The sequence below is a fragment of the Natrix helvetica genome, assembly GCF_964273705.1.
Source record: "Natrix helvetica genome assembly, chromosome: 1".
NCBI lineage: Eukaryota > Metazoa > Chordata > Lepidosauria > Squamata > Natricidae > Natrix > Natrix helvetica.
In genome coordinates this window covers 19,976,251-19,993,048 of record NC_138548.1, presented here as the reverse complement: position 1 = coordinate 19,993,048, position 16,798 = coordinate 19,976,251, and the positions used below count along the sequence as shown (strand labels likewise).

At 45.2% G+C, this 16,798-nt stretch overlaps 1 protein-coding gene across 1 annotated transcript; it reads right to left on the bottom strand.

Moving 5' to 3' along the window:
* Positions 1–4,165: 4,165 nt before the first annotated feature.
* On the bottom strand, positions 4,166–6,314 carry JUND (JunD proto-oncogene, AP-1 transcription factor subunit). Its single transcript, XM_081939794.1, has one exon. The coding sequence runs from the start codon at positions 6,010–6,012 to the stop codon at positions 5,020–5,022; it is 993 nt and encodes a 330-aa protein (XP_081795920.1). The 5' UTR covers positions 6,013–6,314; the 3' UTR covers positions 4,166–5,019.
* Between the last annotated feature and the right edge of the window lie 10,484 nt (positions 6,315–16,798).

Sequence of the window (16,798 nt, the reverse complement as noted above, 5' to 3'; positions counted from 1 at the left end):
AAAGCTTGAGGCTGAATATCTAGAAGAATTTCTTGAGAATAAGAGGTCATGACGACTGCCCACTCATGAAGGTTTTTGAACAGGAGTTGGGTGATCACCAAATACAGGCAGTCCTCGACTTACGACCACGATTGAGCTCAACACTTGTCGCTGAGACTTTCGCTAAGTGAATTTTGTCCCATTTTATGACCTTTCCTGGCACAGTTGTTAAGTGAATCACTGCAGCTGTTAAGTTGGTAAAACAGTTGTTAAGTGAATCTGGCTTCCCCATTGACTTTGTCAGGTCACAAAAGAAAATCGCAATGACCCCGTTGTAAGTATGAGTTTGTTGCCAAGCATCTGAATTTTGATCATGTAACCATGGGGATGCTGCAATGGTCGTAAGAGTGAAAAATGGTCATAACTCACTTTTTTCAATGCCGCTGTAACTTTGAACAGTCACTAAATGAACCATTGTAAGTCGAGGACTACCTGTAGAGGTGGTTTACTAGATCCCTGCACTGACTAAATGGTTGGTCTACATGACTGCTAAGGTTCCTTCAACATTCAGTGTGTCAGACTCTGTCCATCATCCTATGTTGACGAATCAGTACAGGAAGTCCTTGAGTTATGACCACAGCTGGGACCAAACTTTCCATTGCTAAGCAAGTTGGTTGTTAAGTGAGTCATGCCTGATTTCAGGTCCTTTTTGTTGTCACAGTTAAGTGAATCACTGCCGTTGTTAAGTGAAACTGCCTCCATGTATTAACCTTTGCTTTGTGGGAGCGACTTGGGAAGGTCACAAATGATAATCACACGATCCCAGGTCACTGCGATTGTTGTACCAGGGACCAAATTTTGATCACATGGCTGTGGGGATGCTGTGACAGTTGTGTGAAAAATGGTTGCCAGTCCATTTTTCTTAGTGCCATTGTAATTCTGATCACTAAATAAATGGTTTTAAGTCGAGGATTACCATATTTCTTTGGAGTATAAGACGTACCTTTTTCCCCAAAAAGAGAGTGAAAATCTGGGTGCATCTTAAACACTGAATACAGCATGTTTGGCCTCCTGAAACCCCGCCCCATTTGCAAAAATGGCCATGCATAGCCTTTAGGAGGCTTCCAGAGTGCTCCTGGGGGCTGGGGAGGGCAGAAATGAGTGAAAAATGGGCCGTTTTTTGCTCGTTCCCCCCCCCCAGCCCCCAGGAGCACTCTACAAGCCTCCTAAAGGATATGCATGTCCTTTTTTGACAAAAAATGGGCCCGTTTTTTACAAAAACGGGCCATTTTTTGGAGGTCTGCAGAATGCAAAAACTTTTTTTTTAATTTGCCTCTTCAAAATCTTTGTGTCTTATACTCCAAAAAATACGGTAGCTTTCAAAGTATCAATTCTAAAGAACAGCATACAAGTTTAAAACTGCATAGAATGCATATGCACCTTTTTCCCATTTTTTACAAAATTAGCCCATTTTCCTGATTTCTTCCACATAGTAAACCAACAATTGGTGAAGTCAAATAACAACCTAGCTTAAATGCAATTGATGCACAGGTCAGTGGGTTGTGTTAACACAGCTACGTAATAGCCCCAGTCCACAAAACCAAACACCAATGCAAGGCTCACAACCGTTCTGGCAAAAGACAGACCTCAATTTCTTATTCTGAGTTTTTCTGGACTTCAAGTCCCAGAATTCCCCATCCACCATGACTGGGAATCGTGAGACTTGAAATTTAGACAATCTTCAAGTTGCCATGGTTAAGAAACAGGATTGAAACAGGGTTGAAGTAATTTTCCAAATACATCTGTGTTTTTTGGCATGTTGCTTTAAATGGCAAAGTTGACTGGAACTAGGAACTTTAAAAAATGCGAGCTTGAGCCAAATTACTGGGGAAGCTTCCATAGAGAGGGTTGTCATCCATATTTTTTTTAATTGCAGCTTCTCATGTGGAATAGGAATAAGACTCAGGGAAGGCATCTGAAAAGTCGAATGCAGAAATTCCCAGTGCCAGGAGATTTGACAGCTAGCAACAGATGGGAGTTATTTAGCTTAGCAGAAGATATGAGGAAGTATCATTCAAACTTATGAAATTATATCTGGTAAACAAAGAATGGGCAAGTTTTTCTCGTCTCCCATACTACAACTAGAAACCACACAATGAAACTTGACTAGCAAATTTAAAACTGAGCCAATTGAGCTGTAGAATATAGGTAGTCCTCAGCTTACAACCATTTGTTTAGCAACTGTTCAAAGTTACACCACCATTGAAAAGTGACTTACGACTCACACTTACTATCATCACAACACCCACCCCAGTCATGTGATCAAAAATCAGTTGCTTGGCAAATGGTATGTATTTATGACATGCCATTTACAGCATCCCCAGGATCACGTGACCATCATTTGCATTTGAGGAGCCACGGCGGTGCAATGGTTAAGAGTGCAGTACTGCAGGCCACTTCTGCTAACTGCCGTCTGCCTACCATTTGGCAGTTCAGATCTCACCAGGCTCAAGGTTGACTCCGAGGTGGGTAAAATGAGGACCCAAATTGTTGGGGGCAATAGGCTGATTCCGTAAATCGCTTAGAAAGGGCTGTAAAAGCACTGTAAAGTGCTATTTAAGTCTAAGTGCTATTGTTATTGCTATTTGGACTACCAAAGTCAATGGGAGAAGCCAGTTTTGTTTAACAACGGCATTGATTCCCTTCACCATGAAAATAGAGGTTGGAAAATTGGGCCCAACTCACATAACTGCCTTACTTAGCAATGTCTCAATTGTGATCCTAAGTCGAGGACTACCTATATGCTACCACAAGTATGGTGTCAGCTGCTGACTTAGATTACTTCGAAAAGGGACTAAATAAATGCCTAGAGCAGCGGCTCACAACCTTTAGGGCGCCAGGGACCAGTTCTGCGAAGAGATGTTTTTCTGTGGACCAGAGGGAGCGTGATTTTGCATGCTGCCTGCATCCCACAGATGAGGCTTCACTTGCTTGTGCAGCCGTTTCCGGCATGCTGTTGCCCGGTGCTAGTCCAGGGACCAGGGGTTGGGGACTACTGGCCTAGAGGACAGGAATATCAATAGCTACCAGCAATTAGGTCTGGTTGCTTCTCCAAGCACAACAATCTACCTCTCAGCACCAAGTGCATGGGAGCAAGAATGGAAAAAACGTTGCCTTGAACCTTCTTTACTTGTGGTCTTCCTAACTGTATCTCATGCGCCGCCACATGAAAGAGAAATGCTGTCTAGATTGGCTTAAGTGCGATCTCAGATTCTCTTCAAATATTTCAACTATCTTTCAGAACAAGGCAAAATATTTAGATGTTTTTCACAACTACTCATTAATGTCCCTTTCCAGTAGCCATTTCTCTGACAAGCTAATGCTGAAAGACAGGCAGTTGCAATAGTTTTGGCTCTTCCCAATGCAGGACTGATGGGATCACTCATTCTCTTCTAATGGATACTAAGAGCTAAGAATCTGGAATACCTTATTTATAAGTTACCACGAAGAATTGAAATCTAGCAACATCTGGAGAGCTACTACTTTTTAAACAGCTTTTTTTAAATCAAATTAAGCCAAATAGTACCTATCCAATTACATTTTGGAAGGCCATCTCCAGAAGCAGGGAACTCCAACATTGCTGAATTAAAACACTCAGCTTCCCTAATTGGCCCTGCTGGTGGATTTCTGGGAACTTTCATTCATCCTCATCCTCATGAGAGCTGATGCTGCTGTTTTCAGTTAAGATACCATATATTGCTAAAAACCTCTGGGAAATCTTTCCTTTTTTTTTCCAGTAGCTAACCTCCCACACCTCCCCAAACATTAACGTAAGTTAAAAGATACTCAGAATTAACATAGAAACAAATAACTTGGAATGATGGGTGTGTGTTTACAAGATTACAAGTGACTAAACCCTGTGAGTAACCAACACAAAGTAGCCATGAACGCCCCCCTCCCCCAGCAAACCCTGTGTCCTCTGGATCAATTGGGACTATTAACCCCAAAATTTATAGTCTACCAGAATTTTAATACAAGCTGGGGGAAAAACCTGCCCAAAACAGTCCGTTCCTCAGACATGCACCAGAGGGCACTCACTACACACATTTTGGGGATCAGCTGCCTCAAAGGAGTCAAAGCCCAAACTGAACCCCACCCATCCCCCAAAAAACAAGCAAGACATCTATTTGTTTTCATCTCCTGCACAGGATTTTACTGCACTGTGGAATGTGATGATATATCAAGGGAGGGAGGGAGAGGGGAGAAAAGAGAAGGGACATGAGAATCCCTCTCTTCAAAACAAAGAGATGAGTAGGAGCCAATATTAACATAAATATGGTAAGGGAGAGAAAAAGGAAATGCTGCCATGGGAAGAGGAAAGAGAGAACTTGAAGCCTGTCTGGGCAAAGTTCAGTCCAAAGTCTATGGCAAATCCCAAGGACTGAGATCTGTGGCTAGCTGGGGAGGAGCCAGTCTAGGCTCTCCAACCACTCCACCTCGGAGATCCTGTCACTTAAAAAAAACAATTCCCATAAAGGAAGGGTATCCAGAGTTCAAAGGCACAAGACTAGCGATGCCCCGCCCCCTTTCAGACCCCGATTCTTTCTTCCCTTCGTAGCCCAGGAAGTCCTAGGAGCGATGCTAGGCCTGCGTCCATATAGGCTGCTGCGCTCAGCTTGGGAGGGCCCTGAAAAGGCTTCCCGGAGCGTCCTTCTTTTCCCTTCCCTCGAACTCGTATGCAGTTCCTGTCCAATGTGAGGGTGCCGGAGCGGGAGGGAGGTGGAGAGAGAGCCCGCGAGAGGCACCGGGGCATTCTCCTCGAAGCGGCAGTTCGCAGGTTGCGCTTCGGGGTGAGAGCAAAAGGGTGCGGGGGGGGGGGGTTCCCATGCGTCTCCTCGGTTCGCTACGCCTCCCCAGCACGGAGAGAGCGCCTGCCGAGGACGGCGGTATGTGTGTGCCTTCCCTCTGGCAAGTCATCGAGGCGCGTCGGCGGAGGGCCTCGGATGCCCGGAGCGCACTCCTTTTCCTGCCGAGAGCCCTTCAGTAGGCCGGGACCTGGTGGGGCTGCTGCTGCTGCTGCGGTAGCAGCTGGCAGCCGCTGTTGACGTGGCTGAGCACTTTCTGCTTGAGCTGCGCCACCTGCTCCCGGAGGAGGTTGGCCGTCGAGGCCAGCTCGGTGTTCTGGTTCTTGAGGCTCTTGACTTTCTCTTCCAGGCGGGAGATGCGCTCCAGCTTCCGCCGCCGACACTTGGAGGCCGCGATGCGGTTGCGCAGCCGCTTGCGCTCGGCCTTGATGCGCTCCTGCGTGTCCATGTCGATGGGCGACAGCGGCGGGCTGTCGCCGAAGCTCGCCACCTCCGGCACGATCTGAGGCTCGTCCTTGAGCGGCGGCGGCTGCAGCCGAGGGTGCGCCTGGTAAGCCCCCTCGGACGAAAAGGCGGCCGCGCCGGAGAAGGTACTCAGGTTGGCGTAGACCGGAGGCTCCACGGGCGGCGGCGGCGGCGGCTGCTGCTGGGCCAGGCTGGCTGTGGGCGGCAGCTCCCCGACGACCGGGCCCGCGCCCCCCAGCTGGTTCTGGTTGTGCAGGTCCTCCAAGGCTTTCACGAAGCCGGCAGCGAACTCTTGCTCGTCGGGGGCGCCTCCGCCGCCGCCTTTGGGAAAGTGGAACTGGGTGCCGCCGCTGGTCGGCGTCGTCGTCACCAAGCCGTTCGACTGGATGATCAGGCGCTCCAGCTCCGGCGAGGCCAACTTAAGAAGGCCCAGATCCGGGGAAGTCAGAAGGGTCTGGTTTTCCCCTGGCGGCGGCGGCGGCTGTTGCTGGTGCTGCTGCTGCGCGGAAGGGGCGGCATGGCCGGAGGGCCCCTTCAGGCCAGACACCACATGATCGCTCAGGGCCAAGGCCAAGCCGTCTTTTTTCATCATGGTGCCGTCGAAAAAAGGCTGCTGGAAGTCGCTGCTTCTTCGGGAGGAAGGCGCTGTCGTCGAGGCCGCCAGAGCGATCAACACATCGTCATGGTAGAAAGGTATTTCCATCCTCTTCCCCCCCGCAGGCCGCGGAGGGGAGGTAGCCGCCTATGGTCTCCGCAGCGCAGCGCTCGGGGAATGTGGGACGGACCCCCAGTTGCGCGCCCGACGTGAGAGGAGGAGCGTCAGGCTTCTTCCCGGACGGCGCTTTGTTAGACGACGCCACCGAGAGGCGAAACTCGTCACCTTCCTCCCCGCGCGCGTTCAAGACGCTCGCTTTCCTCGGGGAGGTCCCTTTATAGTTTCCGCCGGCCCGATGAGCTCACCGTAACCGCTTCCCATTGGCTGCAGATGACGTCTGGAATAGCTGTTTTGCATGAAGGGGCGGAGCGTATGTGGAACTGCGTCCAGCCGCCTCCTCCTCCTCCTCCCCGTCCTCCCCGCCCCCACTCTTTTTTCCCCCTCCGTCTCTCCTAGCAGGCCCCGTCTCCGAGGCGACCGGCCCCGTAAACTGCATACAACAGCGCGCGGCCTCTTGGGCTGATGTCATCGTGAGGCCGGCCACGCACGCGGCGCTTGCTTCGAGGTGGGGAAGGAGGAGTCGCTCGTGCGGCGATTCTGCTCCTCGGCCCCTCGGTTGGAAAGTGAATTTTGCAAGCTCCATGCAGATCGGCTTTCTTGCAGCTGCACGAACGGAGGAAGGGAAAGGAAGGGTGAGGGGAGAGGTTCCCTAGCCGCAGAGACTTGCAAACCGAAACTCATAACCGAAAGAAACAGAAAAGAGTAACCGCCGAAAGCATAGTTTCTCTGTCTCTTCCCCTTGGATGTTTGAATTGCTACATGTATTCATATCACGAGTGCCGATTCTCCCCTTCTTTGCGTATGAGGGTGGGGTTTTTTTTGCCCTTATAACTCCTAATCTTTTTTTTTTATTACGTACGGTGGTTCTCAGATCAGTATGATTCAGTTTCCTTGAGTAGCTGAAATTTGTTACAGGGAGTCTTTGACGTGAATCTATTGGTTTAGTGATGTTCAAAGTTAAGAGGGCTGGAAAAAAAAAAGATTTATGACCGGTCCTACCACTTTCGCAGTAAGGGAACATGAGTTCAAGTTCTACCTTGGCCAAGAAAGCAGGCTGGGTGACTGGGCCACACACATACACACACACACACTTACCCAACTCACCTCACTCACGGGGTGGTGGTTGTGGGGAAATGAGGAGGAGGAAGTTGTGTGATATGTTTGCCACTTTGAGTTATTTGAGTTAGGCAAATATAAATAAACAAACAAAAAATGTATGTCACCCAAAGTTCATTTGGGTTGGCGTGGCTTATACATATTAATTAACATTAAGGTGGCTCAGTGGCTAAGGTGCTGAGCTTGTTGATCAGAAAGGCCCGCAGTTCGGCGGTTCGAATCCCTAGCACCGTATAACGGAGTGAGCTCCCGTGACTTGTCCCAGCTTCTGCCAACCTAGCAGTTGGAAAGCATGTAAAATGCAAGCAGAAAAAATAGGAACCACCTTTGGTGGGAAGGTAACAGTGTTCTATGCGCCTTCCAAGTTTAGTCATGCTGGCCACATGACCACAGAGACGTCTTTGGACAGCACTGGCTCTTCGGCTTTGAAGCAGAGATGAGCACCACCCCCTAGAGTTGGGAACAACTAGCACATATGTGCAAGGGGAACCTTTATCTTTACCTCATACATATTATCTCATGAGACCCCAAGAAGATAGATTTGTGTAGCACAGCATGCCATAAATTGGGCAGTATTAGTACACAGACACCATTATTCCCACCACAACTTTCCATGAATGGTGTTTTTTGGTTTAACCATTTATTTATTTTTAATATCTTTATAAATAATTCAAGGCTATGAACACACCCAATACTTCTTTCTCCTCTTATTTTCTTCACAGTGACAACTCTAGGCTACTGTAATTCCTAGCCAGCATGTTGAAAAGGGCAGAAGGGGAAAGGTTGCTGTACGGCCTTAACCCACATCCATTCTTGGTGCCCTTTGACCTGTAACATCCTTCCTCTGTTGCTCCAGATATTCCCCCTCCGCCCTTCCTTCTTGTTTTGTTTCACAAATTTATATTTAGCATTTCTCCAGTCAGTATGCTCCAGGCTACTCACAGTGAATTTTTTATTATGGTCCCTGACTCGAATTGCAAACAAACATCAAAAATAAAAGCAAAATACAAACAAAACAAGATAAAATATGGAGGGGTGGGAGGTGTTCATTGGTGGATGACCAAAGTCTGTCTAATTTTACAGGATTACGACCAAAATTAGGATTGGACCTTTTGTTGTTAAGTGGCTTTCTTGGCCAAGACGGAACTTGAACTCAGGTTCTCTTACTAACCTGGTGCCTTAACCACTTGACCAAACACAGTGTTGCAGTATTCAATAAAACAACTACGTAAGTAGTAAAAATCAGGGCCATTATTGGAGGAAGGCTCAAAAATGAACTGTGCAATTGTGAACTCCATTTTGAAATTTTTCATATCCCTAACACTTGGCTACCAGGGCTGGTCATCAAAACCAAAGGAAGAGTCAAAAGTTCACTGGAATTGTCCTAATTTAAATTGGTTCTTGAAAAGTATCTGGTGTGAACAACTCTGGAGAAAGAGATGTCTATATTTTTAGCTCTTGAAGGTCAATAGGATTCATCAGTACAGCAGATCCCAAGACAAGAGTCCCCAGTCCTTTAGGGCCACATTGGGAATTTTGAAAACCCGGTGAGAAAATGGCTGACAATTTGCTTGTTCACACAATGGTTATCTCAATGCCCATTGAATGGTAGAGGTCCAAATCTGGATTACAATAGCCTGAACATCATCTAGATGGCAGGTGAAAGCACCTAGCGACTGCCTAATCTTATTTATTAGATTTTTATCCTGCCTTTATGACATTTATAAGTAACTCAAGCCAGCAAACATACATTATCCCTTCCTCCTATTTCCTTCACAACAACAACCCTGTGAGGTGGGCTGGTCAGAGAGAGATTGATTGGTCCATAATCACCTAAGATGGACTAGAACTCCCATCTCTTGGTTTTTAGGCCTGCACCTTAACCACTAGACTAAACTAGCTCTCTTTTTAGCCCTTCAAGATGCCAGCTTTACTTTCTTCTTCTTTTTTTTGGCAAAGAAGACTTTCTAACAAAGCACCTGCCATTTTCTTAGAATGTACATGGTGCCCAGAAACATCCTTAAAAATTACAGATATCTCTCTATGGCAAGCCATTTTTTAGATTTAAAGAAATTTAAATTAAGGCAGAAGTAAGAAACTAGGAAAAATATCAAAAATTCTCCTCAGTGCAGTTAAATATTCCACATTTTCAGCCTATACTCCTCTCAGGCTAGCTAACGATAAGCATAAACATTTAATGTTGGGTCAGACGTAAACTAAGAAGGGAAAGTTGAAAACAAACCACAGAGACTGGAGGAGTCAATTTTCCCCACCCCTAAAGGGCCAGCAGTATAGAGGGAGGGGTTCCCTTGGGAAGACTTGAATGATGTAGGGTGGGTGGGGGGAGGCGAGGGTTAACCCATAGCAGATGTGAGCATTTGGCTGAGATCCCATTTTTTGGCAATTTGAGTCAAAGCTGTCAGCCCTTCTGTGCTATGAATTCATTAGGCAAAAGCACAGAAAGGAAAACAGTCCTGGTACAATTAGTTCCGTATGATGGAGAAAAAAGCTGGCTCCTTTGCTCCTTCTCCGTGGGGCAAAGAAGAAAATGGCTTCTGCTGGATTTTAGCCTACGGATCCCGCTTTGACTGGTGTACAAGGCATTGGCTCCCAGTTCTGCTCTGAGTAAATAGATGGGGCCAGAGGGGTTAATAGAGTTGCCTAACGTCAGGCTGCTTCTTTTCCTAGAACTCCAGGTCTTGTGTGGAGTTGTAGAAAAACACTTGCATACAAACAAACTTTAGAACTGTCCCCAGAGGAAGATGTGAATCACTCGCACTCAACTGCACCAGAGATACAGAATTTGAAATGCCATTTGTCCCAGTGCCCTGAAGTCCAAAGAAATTCATGGATCAACTTGGAATCAGAACTCATCTTCCCCGCATTGGAGAAAATCTGCCAGTTTTGTTGGGGAGGTGTGGAATGTTTCCTGAGCATGGGGACAAAAGATTGTGGTTTATAACATTTTGCATGGTTCAGACATCATGGCACAAGGTAACCATTAATGGCCGTTTTCAAAACAACAGAATTTAGATCACCAGATTAAATTGGCAGAAAATTCAAAGCAGAAAACAAAAGTATACTTTCCCTTACAGTGCATCATTCATTAATGGAATCCAGTTCTACATGATATGTTGAGGACTACCAGCTCAGATAACCTGATAGTGTATTGAATTAATGGGGAACTCTGCTTTTGGCCTTTCCAAGAAGGATTGGCCTGGATGGAAGAAGACGTGATGCTAAAACAAGTAGCAGGTGCCCTAAATTCTCATAAATTGTGACAAGAACTACTCATATTCCTTCCCTATAACTACTATAACAGCATGCGTGTAGTGAAGATAGTACTTCTGAGGTTTAAAATGTAGGTAAATTGGTATAGGGAAAGCAAATACCCCTCCATCCTTTCTATACTTATAACCCCAATTCTGCACAGTATCTCCTACCACGATGGCCAACCTATCGCACATGTACCAGAGGTGGCACGCAGAGCCATCTCTGTGGGCATGCGCTCTGTCGCCAGCTGCTCTTCTGGTTTCCGGTGCATGCGTGTGCGCTGGCCAGTTGATCTTCACACATGCTGGAGCCCTGGAAATCTGAAGACCAGCTGGCTGGTGTGTATGCACATGCCAGAAACCCGAAGACCAGCTGGCTGGAACACACATGCACACCGGCCAGCTGGTCTTCAGATTTCCAGGGCTCCAGCATTCATGAAGATCAGCTGGCCGGCGCACATGTGCATGCTAGAAACCAAAAGACCAGCTGGCCAGTGTGCATGCGTGTGCCGGCCAGCTGGTCTTCGAGTTTCCAGGGCTGCGCCACGCATCACACACATTCCAGTGTGAGTGCCGAAAAGGTTCGCCATCACTGTCCTACCATCTTCTTCCTTTGTCCTAATTTTGTTGAAGACTAAGAAATGACACTTTGGCAAGCAGAAAGAAATGGTAAACGTTTTTCTTCTCTCTAGCAACACAAACTTTGTCAAATTGTCCCATATCTAAACTGCATTCAGGTTTAAAAATAACTCCAAAGGTTTCCTAGAGCCTGCTTCATATTAACTGGCTGACCAACCGCACTCAACATGTAATCCTCAATGGAACTGCATCTACATGGAGGGGAGTATGCAGTGGAGTACCCCAAGGCTCTGTTTTAGGCCCAGTACTCTTCAACATCTTCATCAATGATTTGGATGAGGGAATAAATGGAGAACTCATCAAATTTGCAGATGACACCAAGCTGGCAGGAATAGCCAACACTCCAGAAGATAGGCTTAAGATACAGAAGGATCTTGACAAACTTGAACATTGGGCACTATCTAATAAAATGAAATTCAATGGTGAAAAGAGTAAGGTTCTACATTTAGGCAACAAAAAGGAATGCACAGGTACAGTATAGATGATACCTTGCTCAGTAGTAGTAACTGTGAAAGGGATCTTGGAGTCCTAGTGGACAGCCATTTAAATATGAGCCAGCAGTGTGCAGCAGCTGTCAAAAAAGCCAACACAGTTCTAGGCTGCATCAACAGAGGGATAGAATCAAGATCAGTGAAGGGTTAATAGCACTTTATAATGCCTTGTTAAGGCCACACTTGGAATACTGCATTCAATTTTGGTCACCATGATGTAGAAAAGATGTGGAGACTCTAGAAAGAGTGCAGAGAAGAGCAACAAAGATGATTAGGGGACTGGAGACTAAAACATATGAAGACCGGTTGCAGGAACTGGGTATGTTTAGCTTAAGAGAAAGAAGGACTAGGGGAGACATGATAGCTATGTTCCAATATCTCAGGGGTTGCCACAAAGAAGAGGGAGTCAAACTATTCTCCGAGGCACCTGAGGGTAGGAGAAGAAGCAATGGGTGGAAACTAATCAAGGAGAGAAGCAACTTAGAACTGAGGAGAAATTTCCTGACAGTTTGAACAATTAATCAGTGGAACAGATTGCCTCCAGAAGTTGTGAATGCCCCAACACTGGAAGTCTTTAAGAAGATGTTGGATAGCCATCTGTCTGAAATGGTATAGGGTTTCCTGCCTAGGCAGGGGGTTGGACTAGAAGACCTCCAAGGTCCCTTCCAACTCTACTATTGTATTGTATTAAATCAAGAAATTTGCTAAGTTGCAGTCCAGCGTTATCATCTGAGGGAGGCAGGACTGCCAGGTTATCAGCTGATGGTTGTTGGAAAACAGAATATTGATACCACGGGGGTAGGCACCCTTTTAGTAGTTGGAAGCTTTACTAAATTGGATGAAAGCTGGAGAGAGCCGATGCAAAATGGACATATTTTCATTGTTTTATTTGGAAAAAAATATTTTTGCCATTTAAATCAATGAAATTTACACTGGGCATTTAACACATTTCTCACCTCAAAGGGTATTAAGAATGTTCACCATCTTGAGTTATTTATATAAAGTGGAATAAAAACCTAATACAGTAATAAAATAGCAAGACCCAGTGTGACTGACACTTAGTGGTATGGTTTAAAGGGGAACTGGGGCTGTAAAGAGAAACTCCAGAACAGGTGGTTACTTGCTGCTGATTCTATCTAGAGGATCCGATTGCTAGTTAATTTTTTTTCCTCAAAATTGGCATTGGTCTTATACTCAGCTCATCATAATCCTATCCTTCCAACACATTATTTTGATGTGCTTGGTAGAACTGGTTTTGGTATTCTTCAGGACTAGATACTTCATTTTTAAATGAAAGCTTGAATTTCCTGCCTTTAAATATGCATCCAATTAAACACAGATCTAGAAATATTTTCAAACATAACCAGCCTTTATTTTAAAAGCAACCGAGTCAAATGGTTTCTGGCAACTTTTTTTGTGTGTGTGTGGAATTCCACAAACTGGGAGGACCGTTCTTCAAATTGCCTTAATTTGCCTAGTAGACAAGGACAGAAATGATCTGTGTAGGCCCATTTGACGCTAACTCCTCTCTCCTGGACCATCTGCTCCCCTTTAGTGCAGGAGATGCCTGGCTGAGACAAAGAAAAGGCAGAAGCACGCAGAGAGATGACATTTGGTAGATTGGTGTGGGGGGGGGAGGCTTAAACCAGGTGCCCCATATGGAACTGATTAGAAGATATCCTGGACTGATTGCTTTTGTCCAGAGACAAAGAGCAGCAGTCTCTAGCACCATGGACAGTCTTGCTGAGAAAAAAAAAAGATAGGATTACTTACCTTGGAAGAATCCAGAGAATATATATGTTTCTGTTTTTGAATATTTCTTAATTCAAACCAACCAAAATCTAGAGAGAGAACCTAAAAAATACAGCATGCTGAATATTATATTCTGCCATGTTCCTTCATCCTGTAGCTCAGTTTCACTGAGAATGTTTCTGGAGGATCTGTTTAGATGTGAAATTATGTTGTGTAATTAGGTGGCATTTGGAAAACCTCTGGTTTCAGGAAATTCATCCAGGAGATTTTGTATTTCCCCCAAACTCAGACCACATGTTCTTTTCAGTGGGGAAAATTTATCTCTTCCTTCTCCTACACAGGAACAGCGGCAGTGAGGTCTGTGTGCAAGCACATGTGTTTGGGTGAGCAACAGCATAAATGCCCTGAGAGATCACCACTTGCTTGGCAGGCCCAAGTTCCCATGCTCGAACCTTCGTTAAAAACATCTCATGTGGAAGATGGGAAGTTTTGCCTCCCTCAATGGCTGAGCAATCTCTGCCCGTCAGAACAAACAGTCCTGGACAAGATAAACTCGTGGTTGGATTTGCAATGAAATAATTTCATGTGCACGCACACAGCAACATACTGTTGCAGGAAGCTTACTGGCTAATGCTAGATGTAGGCTTTTTTTTTTTTTTTAAAGAATCAGTTTTCTTTAGATGTTGTGCTAATGGTATGGGAAGAGTGTAAGGGGACAGTACATCACGGGTGGTTTTCAGTTACCGTCCCTACTGATTCACAAATGTGTACATGGGCATTCACACATGCGCCTGGCATTCAGCACATGCACTTTGCTTGAAAAACATCCGTAAATAGGACAAATTTAGAGCAATTTCTGCTACCAGTTCAGGTGAACTGGTCCGAAGTGACAGAATGCCACCTCTGATCTACATGTAAAATTGTGGTTAGGAGTGGACATTTGTCCCTTGTTTTCTGTTGGCTTAGCACATTACAGTGATAACTTGGTACTCAACTGCTTCGAAACTCATTAAATTTGGTACTCAATGCATCTTGATGTGTAAAATTTATCCTAGTACTCATCATTTGTTTGGTACTCAACGCACAAAAGGTAGAACTTGTCGGTGTTGGCTACCTTGTGATTCACTATTATTGTTTATGGGGAAAATGTGTCTGGTACACATCTTTTTGGGTACTCATTTTGCCAATTAACCAATTAACAATGAATACTAAAGCATCACTATATATGAATCAATGCATTCTAACTAGTAAATTCGGCCTGCAGTGTTTGTCAGCCTTGGCTCATTTATGATATGTAGACTTCAATTCCCAGAATTCCAAGGCTGGCTGAGGAATTATGGGAGTTGAAGTTCGCATCTCTTTAAGTTGCTCAGATAAGAAACATTGATTTGGTATCTTCTAAGAAACAAAGCCCTTGTGGATTAATTAATATACCATGGTTAAACAAAAGTCTTGAGTTACTGTGCTGTTTCAATCAACTGCTGAAAGAAGGGAGGGCATAGAGTTGTTTGTGGAAGCCACAGTGCTTCTCAGTGCCCTTCCTTGGCTCCTGAATACCCCCCCCCCCGCCCCTCCATTCATTAGCTTAGGTTGCCAAGTCACAGGCCTGTTAAAGGGCAAGACCAATCATGTCACCTTTTATTGCCATTCACTTTTAGCCTTCTGTGAATGGACTGATCCCAAGTTCCAGACTTTCTTCTCACTGTGCGATTTTCTGCTTTTTAACAGGCACCAGTCCAAGTTAGGGTAGGTCTCTTTAGCCATTGGTGCTTCGTATTTTGTCTGTTCCGCAGCTATGAAAGCTGCCAGTGACCAGCCAAAGACAACCACCTTCCTAAATTGTAACTTTAGCATCTTAAAAACAATGATTCGTGCAATGAAAAGAATTAAATGGAAAGCAAGGCCACCTGTGGCGGTAGCCTTGAATGGACATTGCTAGCTTGGAATAGGCTCTTGGCCTGATGGATGGAGGGCACTGCTCTCCCCCCCCCATTGAGGTCAGGTTCCAGCAGGGGCCTCTTTGCAAAAGGATCCTGCCCCTGATTCAGTTTAACTCTTTGCCAACTGAAACCCCTGCTCTGATGCAGGGAAAAAATTAAGCACATCACACCTTTTGGTCAGGGGAAAAAAAAGATGTCTGCACAGTATGTTTACCCATGTTCTGGTCAGCACGAAACAAAAAGGATGTTGAAACACTGGGAAATGTGCAAAGAAGAGCAACAAAGTTGATAAAGGGTCTGGAGGCTAAAATTGTTACGTTGAACAGTTGAAGGACCTAGGTTTGTCTAGTACAGGGGTCAGCAATCTTAAACACTCATATTTGGAGCCATTTGCCACAGAAAAGAAAACACCGGGAGCCACAAAATCCTTCCCACAGCTGACTACTTCCTGAATGGCCACAAAACTAGCATATGTAGTTAAATTAAACTTTTCTTTTTCTTGGATTTATCCATGGTTGGCCTACCAGGGTCGAAAAGCTCAATAAATCGCATGCCAGTGAGTGTCGCACATTGGCGGTTGTGATGCATATTTTGAGCGACAGGGAGCCACAGCAGAGGGATAAAAGAGCCACATGTGGCTCCAGAGCGGCGGGTTGCTGAGGATTAAGGGGGGACTTGTTAGTTCTTTCAGTACTTGAGGGGCCATCAAAAGAAGAGGGGATTGTCTTATTCTCTAGGGCACCTAGGGGTAGAATGAAAAATAATGGGTAGGAGCTTGTCAGAGATATACAACCTAAAAGCAAGGATAAATTTTCTCACAGAGCAAGTAATCAATGGAATAGCTTGCCTCATCCTGGTTCACTCACCCATTGTGGGTTTGTACAACAGACTACTATAAATGGTTTGCAGTAGTGAGTGCAATCAATGTAATTGGCATGTTGGCAGCTCATTGGCTGTGTTCACAGGACACTCTGAATCTCACCCTGAATTATAAATGAATGGGCTGATTTTGCATGCCGGATTAACTAGTTTGTGGCTTAAACAGTGTGCTACAAATTAACTACCCCACATTTTAGCCCAATGTTTCTCAAACTTGTTAGCAAAAGAGTCAATTTGGTCAGGTGGTGAAGGCACCAGGCTAATAACCAGAAGGCTGTGAGTTCTAAAGCTGCCTTAGGCATGACAGCTAACTGAGATTTTGGCACAGTCACTCTAACTCAGCCCTACACAGGGGGAAAGAGGAGGAAGGAGTATTGCCACCTTGACATATCTATAAAAAAAATAAAGGAGGGATAAAAAATATTTTAAAAAACTTAAGGCAGGTGGACTTTTAACTCCCAGAATTCCCCAGCCAATTCTAGGATTTAACTCCACCTATCTAAAAGTTGCCAAGTTTGAGAAACAGTTTCACAATTAGAGCAAAACCAACCCTTTGTTTATGGTTGAACTGTGTTGTGCAAAGGGATAACCGAGTAAACCATGATTTAGTTAACTAGGAGAAAACATTATATGAACTTAACCTCAGGTAAGCTGAGGTGAAGAGGTGTGAGTTTAAACGGGCTCC